The 15917-nt window shown below is 37.2% G+C and overlaps 1 protein-coding gene across 4 annotated transcripts in view; it reads right to left on the bottom strand.

The window, feature by feature from the left end:
• The window catches only part of ROS1 (ROS proto-oncogene 1, receptor tyrosine kinase), an 82180-nt gene that overhangs the window by 62875 nt on the left and 3388 nt on the right, over positions 1-15917 (bottom strand). For 2 of the 4 annotated variants that reach the window (XR_007163868.2, XM_048065593.2), the window contains exons 1-10: positions 15134-15438; positions 13301-13354; positions 12052-12111; positions 11283-11309; positions 8470-8530; positions 7641-7789; positions 6078-6216; positions 4250-4451; positions 3502-3578; positions 232-354 (exon numbers count right to left, since the gene is read on the bottom strand). Coding sequence is in view for 3 of the 4 variants with exons in the window: in XM_048065593.2 (XP_047921550.2) it covers positions 232-354; positions 3502-3578; positions 4250-4451; positions 6078-6216; positions 7641-7789; positions 8470-8530; positions 11283-11309; positions 12052-12111; positions 13301-13354; positions 15134-15256 (1015 nt within the window). In the remaining variant the exon portion in view is untranslated. Of the gene's footprint in view, positions 1-231; positions 355-3501; positions 3579-4249; positions 4452-6077; positions 6217-7640; positions 7790-8469; positions 8531-11282; positions 11310-12051; positions 12112-13300; positions 13355-15133; positions 15439-15917 lie in introns of those variants that run through there. The other 2 variants (XM_048065591.2, XM_066994381.1) reach the window with 2 other exon arrangements.

Genomic DNA, 15917 nt, shown 5'->3' with positions numbered 1-15917 from the left:
AACTAGCTGCCTAGATTCAGTGAAGAGGTAACACGGGAGAAAAATTTATCTCATCCTAATGCCTGTCATTTCAAACAGGTCAAATCACATCCTGAAATTTCCCATTTCTCCCCACTGATTACGAAGGGAGGCCAATACTTTCTCAGACTAGGTGAGGTTCATTCTGCCCTTGCGAACACAGAGGTGTAAGCTACACCTGAGAGAGAGAGAGAGAACCCAATGAAATTTTACCTGTAATGTTGTGGTGTATTATACCATTTTGAAGGCACTGGGCTGCTTCGACGAAATGTTCCATGTATCTTTTCCTTAAAGACTGGTTCCTGGACAGGAAGAGCCATTTTGCTTTTTCCTTAACTAAAAAAATAAATAATTTAAAAAAAAAAATGGAGAAATTCAGAATTTAGACAAATGACTGGAGCACAAAATAATGTTGTCAGACACATCATTAACAGAAATGCATATGCATATGCACACATATACATACACACATATATTCTTATGGTAGCAATGACTGAATAAAACTTAAACTCTTTGAGTGTTGCAAGTGGATGGAGTTATTCACCATTACACCAACAGCATCTGGCTACTTGTCCAGGGTGAGAATGAACCATCTGAATTTCACACCATTATTTCCTGTAACATGAGAGTCCTTAGTGAAGGAAAGTGAGCTGTGGCAAATGAGGATATATGGATTACCAGGGAAAGGAACACACTAAGACATCCACATCACCCTGAAATCCAGTGGAAGCCAGATATTTAACTCCCTTTGGCCTCTTTGAAAACCCCAGTCAAACTATAATATTATCCCACATAGCTTGGAAAGTGCAAAGCAAATATGTTTATTTTGTGTATATCATCATGTTAGCCTGTGATTTTTTTCAAGGAAAAATTTATTTTCACTGATAAATAATGATAATGAGTTAATACTATATTCTTCAAAGTAGATGATATATATACACATCTATTTTAAGGTCAAAAAAGAGAGCTTGTTCACATAAACTGACTTCCTGCTTATACGGGCCCAAGTATCTTAGATAGAAATCTCTGCAGAAAGCCTTTACCTTCTGTCTGGGTTATACATAGCTCTGGAAGAGATAGCTAACCTTGCTTCTGAATCTCAGGTTCCTGAAAGTTTAATGTATTCCATGCTAAATTGATTTACGAGGTAGTTACCTTCATTTTAAGAAGTGATACATTATTTTAAGTCTGAATTTGGGTAATTTCAGTTTCCAAATAATCCTTTCATTTTTTTTCTTTTTTTTTTCTTCTAGTTTAAAAAAATTCCTGCTATCAGTGATCATTTCTTCATATGGGTATCACAAGACTGTGATCAAATGCTGTCTTAATTCATTCCTGGATAATCTCAATAGTCTGAGTTGCCTACATATCTCACATGATGCAGACACTAAGAGTCATTTTGGTAATAGTCCCACTAGTAAAATGGAGTAGAGTAGTTCAGTTGGAAGGGACTTTCAGAGATCATTGAGTCCAACAGCCTGACCACTTCAGGGCTAACCAAAAGTTACAGCACATTATTGAGTGCATTGTCCAAACTCCTCTTGAACACTGACAGGCATGGGGCATCAACCACCTCTCCAGGAAGCCTGTTCCAGTGTTTGACCACCCTCATGGTACAGAAATTTTCCCTAACGCCCAGCCTGACCTTCCCCTGGTGCAGCTTTGTGCTGTTCCCTCACGTCCTGCCATCGGTGACCAGGGAGCAGAGGCCAGGACCCCCCTCCCAGCTCCCCCTGCTCTGGGAGTTGCAGAGAGCAACGAGGTCGCCTCTCAGCCTCCTCTTCTCCAGAGCAGACAACCCAAGTGCCCTCAGCCTCTCCTCGCAGGACATGCCTTCACACCCTGTTACCAGCCTTGTTGCCCTCCTCTGGATGCTTTCAAGGACCATAACACCCTTTTTATACTGTGGAGCCCAGAACTGCACACAATGTGCAAGGTGAGGCCGCACCAGCACTAAAAATAGCAGGAGCATCACCTCTTTTGACCAGCTGGCTGTGCTGTGCTTAATGCTCCCCTCAGTGCCGCTTGCCCTCTGGCTGCCAGGGCATGCTGCTGGCTCATGCTGAGCCTGCTGTCACCAGCACCCCCAGTCCTTTCTGCTGAGCTGCTCCCCAGGCACTCCTCTCCCAGCCTGTGAGTGCGTCCAGCACTACTCCGATCCGGGTGCAGCACTGAGCGTTTTCCTTTGTACATTTACCTTTGTACCTAGTATAAGAGACTAGCGTCACTTCCTCGTCTTTTTTCCAGCGACATTTCTTACGGTTTAGCCCAGAGATCAGATTCTGTCTCTGATACAGTAAAACTATCTCTGAATGTGCTACATGCAGAAGGGGGAGATCCTGTTCATGTGAGCACACACAAAAAATGCACGTGGGTGCAACTCACAAGACTCAACTGTTTTAAGTGGCAACTAGGAAGGGGATAGGGCGAAGGTTCCCCACACCAAAAGTTGTTCTGGCAGGGAGGGTTGTCTGTTTGTTTTCTACTTGAAATTAATTGCTTGCAAATTGACTTGACTTAATGAACCCAATGAGATGTACTAGTCTGGACATTTTACAAATGGCACAAATGTGTGGTTCAGAGTCAGCAAGCTCTAGAGTATAGTCAGCAAGTTCTCCACCTCTGTGGAGCCTCCAGATGAGGACATACCACTCTGTTAACTAACTTGAGCTATTACATAAAAATTTAAGGCATAGTTTTAAAAAAGCTTAACTGAAGCTAACGGACAAATTTCTTCAACCGGTAGAAAAGGTCTGCTGATTTTTAGATTTAGAGGCTGACTTAAAGTATTTGCTAGAGCTTGGTTAAGAGCTTCCAAGTATTTGACAACAGGGATTTCTTCAGGAAGGGAAATGTCTTATGTTTTCTTTTCTAAAGATACATTTTCATAACAGTGAATTCATTCTCATTTGTGGTTTATGTCAACATAAACCTTTCTCTGGCAACTAATCAATATTTCTGTAATTTTTCAAGTGATACTTATAGTGCATCACTTTTGTTACAAGTAAGTGAATATAGTAAAAATATAAACAGCAATAAAAACAAAAAAAAATGAAAACAACAAAAGATACATTTCCACATATTTTGCATGAGATTACTGAAGACATTTTGACAAGAGACTTTAATATGATATATTCGATGTTATTAAAAAAATATGTTTGCTTATCAAAATCTTGTAGAAAATGAAAGCATGTCTTCTCAGTCACTGCCTTGGACCACTGGCATGTTTTTCACCTGTAGAACAACTCAAGATGAATTTGTTTGGGCCTACCAACATCTCAGATTATTACTGTGCTGTGTAGCCCAATAATGCTAAAGCCAAAGAACAGGACTGTCTCTGATGTACTATCAGTCCCTCAGTGTACAACTTGTGCTCTGTTTGCAGTTTAAATATTGTTCTCTTCTTCAGGGTACATGACAACCCAGTGAATGTGATTTTGTCCCCAGATACAGACAGTGATAGGGACTCTGCTGCTTCTGTACCTTTGGATTCTGGTGTTGTGATGTTGGCTTCTGCAGGGGGTCCAGCACCAGCCTCATTAACTGCTACAATGCTGAACCTATGGTAAATCAAAGAGACAGGTTTGGGTTTGAGGGTTTCTTTTGAGAGATTGATTAAGAAGCATTTTATAAAGGGCAGGTGCTACAGAAGTGTTTTCCTTTTGGAAAACATACATTTAAATAAAATGTTCTTGGAAATTTGTAATAAAAATATAATCAACCAGAATCTGATTTCTCTAGCTTTGAAAGGTGAAGCAACAGCAATATCCTCTAAGTGAAAATTTCAAATGGGATTTTAGACTCAGAAGAACAACTCAATTTCATTTCAAAAGATCTGTATTTACCAGTGAAGTAGAATGCAGACCCTGGTGTTTAATAAAAATGAAGGAAATTTTTCTAATGTTTAAATAGAGAGGACTGTTCTGTCACTCCCTGAATACACTGAAAACATGCTATATAAGCTTTATATATATATAAAGATAAGAAAATGCAGCTTATTGGCCCTATATCAGATTGTTTTTCCTTCCTCCCCACCTGGATTCCATATAAATATAAGCAGCCTACCCAACCAGAATAACTTCATTATCTCAAGGAAGGTACCTCTGCTTTTGGCAAGAACATAAATAAGCAGCACAATTGTGCAGAAGTGGTATTCAGGCATACCCTCTTATATCTGGGCAAGAAGTAGTACAGCAGTCTTGGCTTTGTTGGTTATCTTTTCTTTTTGTACCTGTAAGTGCTGTTTGGGAAAGTAGAGTAGAACTGAAAGCTATGCCCTCTTGATGCTCTCAACAGTTTATGATTCTCACTGGTCAGGAGCAAGTTATATCCAATAATCAATCCGTTGGGAAAAAGTGGTGGAGACCAACTAACTTCAACAGTGTTTGGACTTGAACTCTGAATATCTTTAATGATAGGAGCTGTAGTAGGAGCTGCAAAAGACAGAAATAATTGACAGTGTTGTGGCATTTAAGACATGAATAGTTTTTCATTTTTTCAAGTACTGTTTTAGTTTTTAGACCTGGTAATATTGTTCCCGATAATATTTATTATTATAAAATAATTAATAAATATTATATAAGTTGTTGAAAAGTTATACATTAGGACCAGAACAGTTTCTAAAGGATCGTGAAGAAAAGCTAGCCTCCTTGTATTTTGCAGAAGACAACTAATTTCCTGTTTTGAGTGTATAACCTTTCAACTCTTCATTCTCATATCTCAGTTTGCTCCACGTAACAGGGAACAGAACAAGAACAGTCTGCCCTGTGAATCTTCTAAATTATGCCTTTTCAGTGCCACGTCCACATCACATTTTCACTGAAGTTTATTTGGTATCTATACAGTGACCTTGTTGTAAAAAGAAAAAAGGAAGCAAACCAAGCCTTACAAGGTTGGAGAACATTTAATTTCTCACATATCTGTGATCCCCACCACAGTGTACTTGGGAATCTGCTGAGAGCCAAGTCTCAGCTTCCATAGACTTTTCCCTATATTGTATTCTCTGGTCAGATGGATTTGTCACAATCTATAATGTAGAAACCCTGGAGGATTTTTCCTTCTACCTTCAGTCTTGAGGGTTTGTTAATTTTCTTTGTTTTCCTAAACAGGAGATGCAAGGTGGGGAAAAAAAAAAAAAAAAAAAAAGTATGTCATTTAGGAACATGAGCAAGACTTTTAAAGTTAGATCCTGCAGCACTAATGTTTCAGCACTAAGCTCAGTGAAGCTGGAAAACAAAGTAACTTAAAATCATGAAAAATATCTATTTTTTTCTATGAAATTATGTACACTATGCCATGGGATGCAAACTAAAAAGCTATGACACCTCCTCTAATGCCTTACTCAAGGGTATATATAGTTCTCAATATGAAACTGCATATATCACCAAGAGAAAAGAAACAGTATCAGTGCAAAGTGCAAATATTTTTTAATGTCAGTTCCATGAAATGTTGATAACATGACCATGACATCATATGCTGTCTGTAAGACAATAACAGACCAGGAAATTATATTCAAATACTATAATTTTATTTACCTTCTCATATCACTGATGTCTTAACTAAGGAATATTGTTAATGTAATTTCTGTCTCACAATAACAAGGTACAGGGAGGTTCCATCTTTCTGTTGTAGATATATAGATTTTTTAAATATGAGCAAATTAACTGACATGTTGGGAAAAAAAAAAAAAAAAAAAACAGCAATCGTCTTTTTTTTTTCTTAAAGGTCCAGGAAAGCATTTGTATTTCATTCAAAAAGTTATTGTGTGTAATTATGCACAAAAGTATTCAATGTGCCCTAACAATTTGAGCATGTACTTTTCTGTTTACATTTTTAAAACCAGAAGCCACAAACAGTCCTAAATCTTGTAGTTCAAATAAAAAGAACCTATAGTATTTTAGCTGTCTTCTGCAGCTACTTATCAGATAACAAATGTCGTTCTTTAGATTAAGCAGCTTTTTTTTGTTGTTTTTTTCTGTGAAGGAAGCAAGAAACAACAAGGAAACCTAAATGTTTCTGACATGGTCCTGAAAGAAGTGATTAATAGTGCAATATATTACCTCCGAAAGCATGGGTCCGGTAACTGGGACTCGGCGGAGAATGGAGCTGCAGCTGAGATGTTATGATCCAAACTACTCGAAATACATACTCTGTGAAGGCTTGAAGGTCTTTGACTGTATATGAAGTTTCAGATACTACCTAGATCAATGTATAAACACATCTATTTTCCTTCTTCCTCCATCTGGAGTTATTACGTAGGGTGTTATCTGATCAAAAGAGATCTGATACAGCAGCATACATATTTCAAGATACTGGAGTGCAGTATCCTAAGTTTAAATAAGAACAAATTCTGGGGGCTATTTGTATCACAGAATTTGATTTTTCTTCCTTTCAGAACTTTTTACCACCTATTTTCTTCAGAAAATCTAAATTTTTACTAAATCTAAGCAGTGAGTGGATGTGTGGAAGGATGGATACAATAGTAAATTTGAAGAATAAGGTTAATAATAATAATAATAATGACAACAACAACATGGGCAATATATTTTAAACTTTTGATATATATACTAAAGGTTGATCCAATGGCTCCTAGATACCCTAAAATATTTACAGTCTGAAGTCATTGCTCCACATTATTTCACCAATGATTAATTCAAAAGAACTTCCTGGTTAGCAAATGGTCTTCATGCTTTTTTGTACCAACTCACCATGCTCCATAAATTAGTCCAACAGAGATGATGACAAGATAACAAGCATGCAGTTGACACAAAAGAGCATGATCAAAGAATGACTGCACTGAGTCAGAACAAAGGTCTACCTAGCCAAGTATTATATCTTTTACAAGAACCAAAAAAAAATATCTGTAAGGTAGAATACCTGGAGGGGGGGCGAGAGGGGGAATAAAAATAAAAATAGCATGCAATTATATTTCTCTAGAATAATCACAGTCTTGACATTTTATAAGTATGGATCAACATGAAAAAAATGCAATGTTTATATTTAGTAGAACTCAATCTTTTCTTCTATTAAATTGTCCAGTCACTTTTTGAACCCTATTTTGTAATTTAAATAATTTTAATATTTATTAATTTAAATTTAGTAATTTAATGTCCACACGTGTCAGGAAGCAGCTGAACATCTTAACTAAATATTCTGCAATGAAATACCTTTGTGTGTGCTTGTTTTGAATTTTCCACCAAGGTCCCTAGTTCTTATGTTGGAGAAAAAGGAATAATTGTTCAGTTCTCAGCTTCTCTATGTTATCCATGATATTCACAAACCTCCTTTATATGCCTAATATATTATCAAATTACTTTCTAAAATAAAGCAAAGAGCAGACAATAAACGTAACCTTTGCCCTACAAGTACATCAAGAATCCTAGTATGTTTTACCAGTCTTAGCAAACTGCTAGAAAACAATAAAGGAGCCACTTAATTCACCACTAAATTACAGCCACTTCTGTTGCAAAATCTGGCTGTTACTTTCTTTCCTCACATGTTTTTTGACATGATTACACTCTATTAATAAATTACCTTCTCTTTTCCCCCCAGTGAAGCAGGAATGGATTATAAATTCGAAGAACCTTTTCCCTTGCAAAGTAAAAGGAATTGTCTTTCTTTACCTCAGTGTATCTCCAGTCCCCAGGGAGCTGGCTGAACTTCCACTGGATAATATATTTCACCTCAGAGATGTTAGCTGGCTTCCAACCTAGTGTGACATTGTGGCTTCCAATGGTAGATGCAAATGGTGCTCCAGGATTGTTCAAATATTCTGAGGGGGAAACAAACACAATAGTAAGAAAACTCCCTTCATGGCAAACTCTGGATCTATTACCTCATGCACCTGATAGCTGTGAAGCCAACAAAAACTCATAAAATAATATATCTAAACTGTTGGTGAATGAATCACATGACATTTTAAAAGTAGTTTGATAAAAAGCCTTGAACGGGCCAAGCTCAAACTGAGCAAATGTGACTACATCTCTGCACTTGGCTAAATGCACTTTTAGTTATAGGTACCTAGTGAAGGTCTGATGAGTAGAGAAAGTATGGGAAACCTCTGAAGAGAGGATTTGCATGGAGCCTGTTTCAATACCACTGTATTAGCCTAATTATTACCATTTAAGTCACAGGAGATTTTGGCAATGATTTCAATGTAACAGTCAGGTCAAGGATGAATGCTCTACAAAGCATCATCTTAAGTAGTTGAGAATGGATTCAAAAAGTCCCAAGTCCATGAAAGGGAGGGGAAAAATGTTCTACTGTAAAGCAAATTTAACTTCATTTTATTTGTTATAAGAAAAATGAAGAGAATTATAGCTTTCCAATGAATCAAAAAACACAAGATATCCCTATTTTTTCCAAAGAAATCCAGATCGCAAAGCAAGGCTGTAATCTTAAAATGGAATTTATCAGACTGTGAGTTAGACACAGGACTATGTTTCGACTTACCTTGTGCTTCAACACCATATGCATCCTCTGCACGGCTACAGCCAAACTTGCAGGAAATTGTCTGTGTAGGATAGAGAAATCACTGGTTAGTTTTGTAGAAATACATACATTTTAAATACATAGAAACCCTGTGGACATTTTGAATACATTAAAATCTTGTAGAAATAATTACATTCATTTTTAAAAATGGCAGTACCACAATTTCATTCCAGAGATTTTCCTGAGAGCCATTCTATCAACTTCACTGGGCACTGAATGAGGGCTTTTGTCCTTACACACTGTCCCTTTGTGGAAAGCACAAATACGGAGCTGTGTTAAAGCTGGAAAAAGAATTTGGTGACAACCATGGATTTAGAAAATATTTTTTTTAAAACTTGCTGGCAATGTATTCTACATTTGGGGTTTCACTCTTTCCTGCTTAATATATTTCTCATGAATGAAGCATACTCTTACAAATGTAATTCCAGAGAATTTTCAAAATGGTTGAAATCATTAGCTTCTCAGAGCAGCCCGGTTAATTCACTCTTCCTCAGTAGTAGTTACTACTTCTGCTACAATCATGTCTACAAGCTGAAATCATGACAATACCCCAGGGCAGTGAGTTCTCCACACTCACATCCTAAGAACAGAAAACTTCTAAGAGGTTTCAGTCTAGGTAGGGAACCTAGAGGTAGCATTACGCTGTTTTATAGGCAGAGAACGTAAAAAGAGGTAGTAACATTTCCCAGATGCATCGCAGTAGCTTAAAAATTACTTTTAAGGCTGAGTCTCCAGGAAATTCAAAAAAATTGAGAAGTGATGGTTTCAGTTTTTTCTAGACGGGCATTTTATTTGGGCTCATTTTACTCTGTGAGTTTATTTGGCCTATACAACTTGAAGTTTGCTTCATACAGCAGCCATGTTTCGAGTGATAATTAACATTTAGACCATTCAGAGGCAATTCATTATATTAACTGAGTGATTTTCCTCAATTGCGCTCTCTCTAAGACTCCAGGATATCCACTTCTGGCACCCTTCAGACACTGATAAGGCATACGACTTCAGAAAAGTCAGTTGCTGCTGAGACAGATTTCAAAACTTCCTTAGCAGTATATCCTTAAATATATATTACCTCAAATCTAGGCATTAGCTGCCAAGTACAAGCATTTCAAAAGTTTTTTCAATGCTTTCATGTTCAGAGAAGTAAAATTCTTCCAACTGAATTACAATGACTATTAGCAGGCAAAGGTCTAGGTATAAGTAAATATTACTTATCAGCTGTAAATTGCAGCTTGTCTTTACAACCAAGTATTGTTTAGTTTGCAGGGGATCACTTTGTCAGTTTAACAAGCTGATTCATCGTGCTTTCTGCTTCATTTAACACAGACATTTTCAACCATTTGTGTTTTGTATTGTTTTTCCTTCTTCTTTTGATCTTTGTCAGAACCATAAATCCATTTTTTGCTTTAGGTAAGAGGATTACAGAAGCTCCAACCCTTAGAAATTTTGAAGGAAATTTGCCATCTGCTCTGCCTGAAAACAAGAAATCCTCATATACTCTCTGTCTATAGGAACTGCCCCTTCCTGTGAATACCCCCACTGAATTTAGAGGCATTCCCCTGTTCCTAGGTGGGCGGTACTATTCAAAAGGAGTAATACTCCTGGCTTCAGTCTCAGGGCGTAGTCACACAACAGAGCTGAGCAGATGCCAAAGGAAAAGTCCCACTCTTGTGCCTCCTCCTTTCCCCTGAGGACTGCAATGATCTGATCCCCTACATGCAGTGATCTGGTGCTCGCGTGACCACATGGGGAGTCAAGTCGGGCAGCTGATCCAGCGTAAGGATAATCCTGAAAAGCCCTTGCATAATTTGTGGAACTAACATTGACCTTTTGTGTGGCCAAACGAACAAAAACAAACAAACAAAACAGAAGTTGGTTACTTCTTGGGCTGTTCTTATGCTCTAAAACCATTTTATCTGTAAGCCATTCAGCTTAATTGCAAACTATTGTCATGTTCACAGTTTCACAGATCAAGAAGCACACCACCACCACCCCAAAAAATCAATCCTTTCAATCAGATTTCCAGACTCCCAGCAGGTTTGTGTTCTACTTGGGATCCTCTCCAGCTCCTCTACTGCCAGCTTGCCTCCAACTGGATACAACTGGCCTCAGCAGTGCCAGCCACTGTCCTGCAATCATCACTGTCCCATCCTACCCTCTATGTTCAAGTTAAAAAGCATTTTGTTGTCTCATGCTTACCAAAGTAAGTGCCACTCCATCTGCAGCACAGATCAGGCATTTTCCTTCCAAAGGACAACACATAGTGCCTTACTGAATTACATTTTATTTCACGTCTTCTACCCAGTCAAGAGCATGTATTGCCTTCTAGTCTAGCTCCCACTACTTCTAGTCTAGTTTCCACCTCTCCTCAGCCAATGCCATACCAGCCTGAATAAGCATTCTCTTTGGTTTATCCTTGATGGTATCAATGAAAAATTGAATGGAACAAGACCCTGGGAGAGCCCAGAAAATAGCTGAGGTGGGTCGCTATTGTGTCCTATGCTGGTGAGATTAGATTGCTTTCTTTAAAGCAATACTCCTTGCTACAGAACAGTCTTCAATGTAAACATGCCCTTAGCAAACATGCTGGGAAGAAGAGATTGTATATTCAAATACTTAAGTCATTCTTCAGCTTTAGGGAACACAAAACAATTAGACATGGATTGATAAGCTTATGTATCTGCATTATATTTCTTAGCACTGTATGAACATTGTGAGAACTGAAATTATGATTTTTTTGTTTGTTTGTGTCAATCTGATAGCATTTAACTTACCTCACATGCTCTGGTGTATGTCTTGTTCTGCCAAGAAGCAAATTAGTGAAACACAGTATTAGCATAAATATAATGACGGAGTATTTTAACAGATAATATCAATTAATTAGAAATTTCTTACTGTGAAAGTATACTCAAAAATCTTATCATTGGTAAATAGTGAAAAAAAAAGGAAAACCCACGCTTTGGGAGAAAAAAAAAAAAAAAAAAAAAAGCCATCATTAAGATGATGCCAAGGCTGAATGAGCTTCAGTTTTTCAGGTAGGTCCAAAAAGATCAGCTTAAAAATTCATGGCAGTTGTCCTAGACCCATGCTAATTCTTCCCCATCTGGTTTGCTAAAAGCAAGAAAACAGTCTAGTGAAGACATGAGCTACATTTACATCCAATATAGGCCCAGCAGTGTAAAATCCTGAAATCACTAGTTCTTTCTCAGTGCTTGAAAATCTGGGTAAGTGGTTGAGCTGAATAAACTGTAAAGTGTCCCCATATTGTGACACATACAATTTAAACCTCTGATTTTACAGGTAACTCCTACACTAGGAATTATTATTATTGATCCCTGAGGGTCCCTTCCAACTTGGGATATTCTATGATTCTTTGATTAGTTTCCCAATGGAGATATTACAAATGTACTGAGAAAAAAATACAGACCTTATATCTTTTCATAAAAACACTGCTCTCGTTAGGTTTTCCACATATGCTGTTAGATAATGTACTTGATGGACTGGAGACAACTGCTATAAAGCCAAGGTTAAGGCAATACTCACACATTTCAGAGGGCAACTGAGTTGCACCGTTGCATTCCAAAACTGACATCCCTGTGTGCACTGCAAAGACAGATGGTGGCTTTAAAAAGGACTTTGAAATCACATTTGTAAAGAAAAGGGAAACTCCAGTGCTAAGGGTGAGGAGAACATTTCAGAAACACTTGTTCACTGGGTAGAAGTGACAGATATACATTATGCAGCACAGCCAAGCACAGTGGAAAGCCATTCAAATGAAAGCCTCCTGCTCTCCAACAGGCAAGGCATAGGCTTTAAAACCATGAGTTTTCAAAGATGTAATAAATATTATGTGATTTGAATTTTATGTTGGACCTGTCTTGTTTATTCTGTCCCATCTACCTTTTAATGTTCCTGTACATTTTTCTTTTTAAAGGGAACCTGGAAGGGAATTGCTTTAGAAGCGTGACAACTCTGACATCGAGTACTGCAAAGCCTCATGAAAAAAAAAAAAAAAAAACAGCAAAACTTAATAACACCGAGCAAAGATACACTGTAACCTAGTCAAGTCAACTACGTACTGTCATGACAACACAGCCTTTTACTATCCCATCATCATAAATGACCCAGCCTTGATAGATACCAGGTGCTGAGGTTGCTTCTTGCTAATCTCTGCAGAAAATACTGATACCTGAATTCTCCACAGCTCTTCAGATAATACATATATAACTACCAGCATGAACTGTGCATGAAATCAGAAGGAGGAGAACATCAGCTAATGTCCTCACAGGATTGCTGCTATAGAAAGTTTGTGTTAAGCTAAATAGCCTCCTGCTACAGGCACAAACATTTGAAGTCCTACAGAAGAACTCTGAATTTTAAACATTTGTCAGCTTAAGTTTTCTCCCATCAAATCACTGAGAAAACAAAATAAGCATACTTAATTGTACAAAGCTAGCTGAATAAAAGTCTTAATGATTTCCATTTTGGAGAGAAAACTGGTTTTGACTCACTTTCCAAAAAATTACTGATTATGAATTTTGTAGATCACAAATCTGGACACAACTAGCAGCAGAGAATCAGACACTTTACGCAGAGTTTTCTTTTAACAAAAAAAGATAGTTGTCTCTTTAATAACGTGAGCCAAATCTAAGCACATTATTTACTGACTTATGGCAGACAGAGAACTGTACACATTTGCATGAAGTCTTTGACAATATGATCATTGTACCCATATTAGCCAAATAGCAGTTATATAAACTACCAGTAATTAACAAAGCAAACCATTACTCACCGCCCCATTGATGTCACTAACATTGCAAAGGTTTGCAATTCCGAGTTCTCCTTCCTATAAGAGAAATACATGTTTTTACAAAAAGTCTAAATGTTCCCCACCCAAAAAAATAATTTATTTCAAATATAATGAAATATCGGTTTCTTGTGAAACAAGTTTTCTTTGACTAACATTTATTCATATGAATAAATTTATTGTTGACACACAAGTAGCTTCTCACTTGAGACTAATTGCAGAGCGCTGCTAAAACAAAGACTTGGCAGAATCAGCTAGAGTTAATTTAATTATCTCAGGTATGAATTTGGCCCTTGTCTCCTGATTCTGGTTCACAGAGTCAATAACAAATGCTTCATAAATATGTTGGGCATAAATAACACAGCCAAGTGGCTTTGACCTCTGGGGAGCAGAAAGATTTTCCTTCGAGCTAAGTGCCTTTTGTCTGGCCTGCTTTTGAAGGGGTTGTATGCAGCCATATGGTGACCGGCTTTGCTCTGCTGCCAGAAGGGCTTTCCAGCCAAGGTGCCTCTTTTTTCACATCATTCAAAGTGTGTAAAACCAGTCATCTCCTGTGAAGTGCAAATGATTTGGGGATGTATCTAACAGCCTTTGAGAAGCTGAATGTTAGTTCTCTAGTTTGGTCCTGCAAGCAAGTAAGAACATCCTTAACAAGACAACCCTCAGAAGGACATTTCAGCACACCAGGCATAACGTGACAATAGGTAGAACCCCAGACCCACATAAAGCTGTCACAGAACAAATGTGAACACAACAAGTAGATTGAAGGAAAAAAATAAGATTTACAGCTCTTAGGCTCCAAGATTATATTTTTCTCATCTGAATCCCTAACACAATACATTCACTGAACATGAACGTGATTTTCCTGTCTTTCAAAGCTGATAGGAAGAAAAACTTATTTCTTATTCTGAATTAATTTAAGCTTAAATCAAAGGATCCCCATTAAAGTTATCATAGCATGCTAGGCTTCCACCAGGGAAGGCAATTAACTCTTTCACTGGTGCCAGAGTTAGAAATAGTTTCAAAGGAACCGTCAGACAAATGTATGAAATAAAATGGAGCAGGTGCTAGTCTTTTGCAGATTTACACAGTTAATAAGCCTGAAGGCACAAAATGTCCTTTTTACAGAGCAAAGGTACATGATCTTCTAAAAACATCAACGTTTCAAGCAAATAGAAACAAGCAGCTAACTCCTGAAAATCTGAGGAAGATTTGTCATTTGGATTTGAGAGCTTTTGCTTATCTTTGTTATGCATCGGTAGAAGGAAAAATAATAAATTCCACTCGACTACTCAAAGGAACACTAAGAAAGCATAAGATTAAGGATCTAGTGACTTACTTTACTTCTTAAAGAAATATCTACAGTTTAAAACATAGATGATTTAAAAAAGAATCTGAAACTAGTATGGGATAATTGTGCAAGCCACAGATTCCCAGTCAATTTCTTATGAATTTAGAGTTTTTCTAAGTTTACATAAGAAAAGTCAGGCTAGACAGAAACCTGTAAGCAAAGTGAATAAACTGAATGATCAAAGGTGGCTCTCCTCCACTGTCCAGGGTCTTTAGAACTTACAGTAATTTCAGGAGCTGCTGAGACGAAAGTATAGCATGAAAACCCATGTAAGCTGGTTAAAGGGATTTTGTTCTTTACCAGGTTCTACAAATTCAAATGTAAAATATTAGTTCTCAAACTCTGTTTTTACTCAAATGCATTCTTTAAAAGATTTTTTAAAGACTTGATCAGTAATCAAAAAAAATCTTACAGTGTTAATGATCAGATACATTTCAACAGATTAAGAATAACTTTTCAGAACTTACCAAGTTACTTGTACACAGGTTTTGACAATTTTTTGAGAAAGTACTGTACACTGCAGAAATCCATACAAAGTAAAAAGTAGCAAGTCTGTTTAGTGGATGATCCCACAGGCAAGTGTTCCTCATAACTTGAACAATTTCATCTGGCAGTCTGATTCTTTTCTTGACTTGGCCATACAAACTCCTTTAAGTCTAGATGACGGAGAGACAACCGTGAGATTTTACTTTTCAATATATTAAATATTTTTAAGTCTTTGTTTAGTCCATTGTTTGTACGACTTTTCAGCTTCCTGGAGCACTTGTCTTGAAATTGCACAACACCTATTTCATAGTTTCTTATTAAGCCACTGAAACAAAAGAGGTGACCAATGAAAGTCAGCGTATCTCCTTACATAAATATCATTAACGAGAAGAGGAAACTAAGTATAACACTTTGAGCCAGGTGCTGCAAAAAACACGGAAACGGGGAAAGCCTGGGAGAAAACTGCCCTAATCTTCATTTCTACTGTGATTAAGCTATTTCTAAATATTTTCAAGTGGCTATAACTAAGAAAATTTGTTTGTGATGACGAGTAACTCTGCTAGAACACTAATCGGTCAGTCCAAAAATATTAATTTATTATATTTTAATAAGTTTGTACCCATGTCATGGAAGAAAATGGAAGTGGATATATAAATCATATATCTGATTTGGAGAGAGGTGAAGAATCCTATCTACAGTTGGAGACATATTAAGGAAGTGAGAGGGAATTCAAGCTTGAGATAAACACAGCTTCCAGTCTCTGGC

Source organism: Anser cygnoides, chromosome 3 (genome assembly GCF_040182565.1).
Source record: "Anser cygnoides isolate HZ-2024a breed goose chromosome 3, Taihu_goose_T2T_genome, whole genome shotgun sequence".
Lineage (NCBI taxonomy): Eukaryota > Metazoa > Chordata > Aves > Anseriformes > Anatidae > Anser > Anser cygnoides.
Note: the sequence above shows the minus strand (reverse complement) of the source record. Positions and strands in the feature narration are given on the sequence as shown.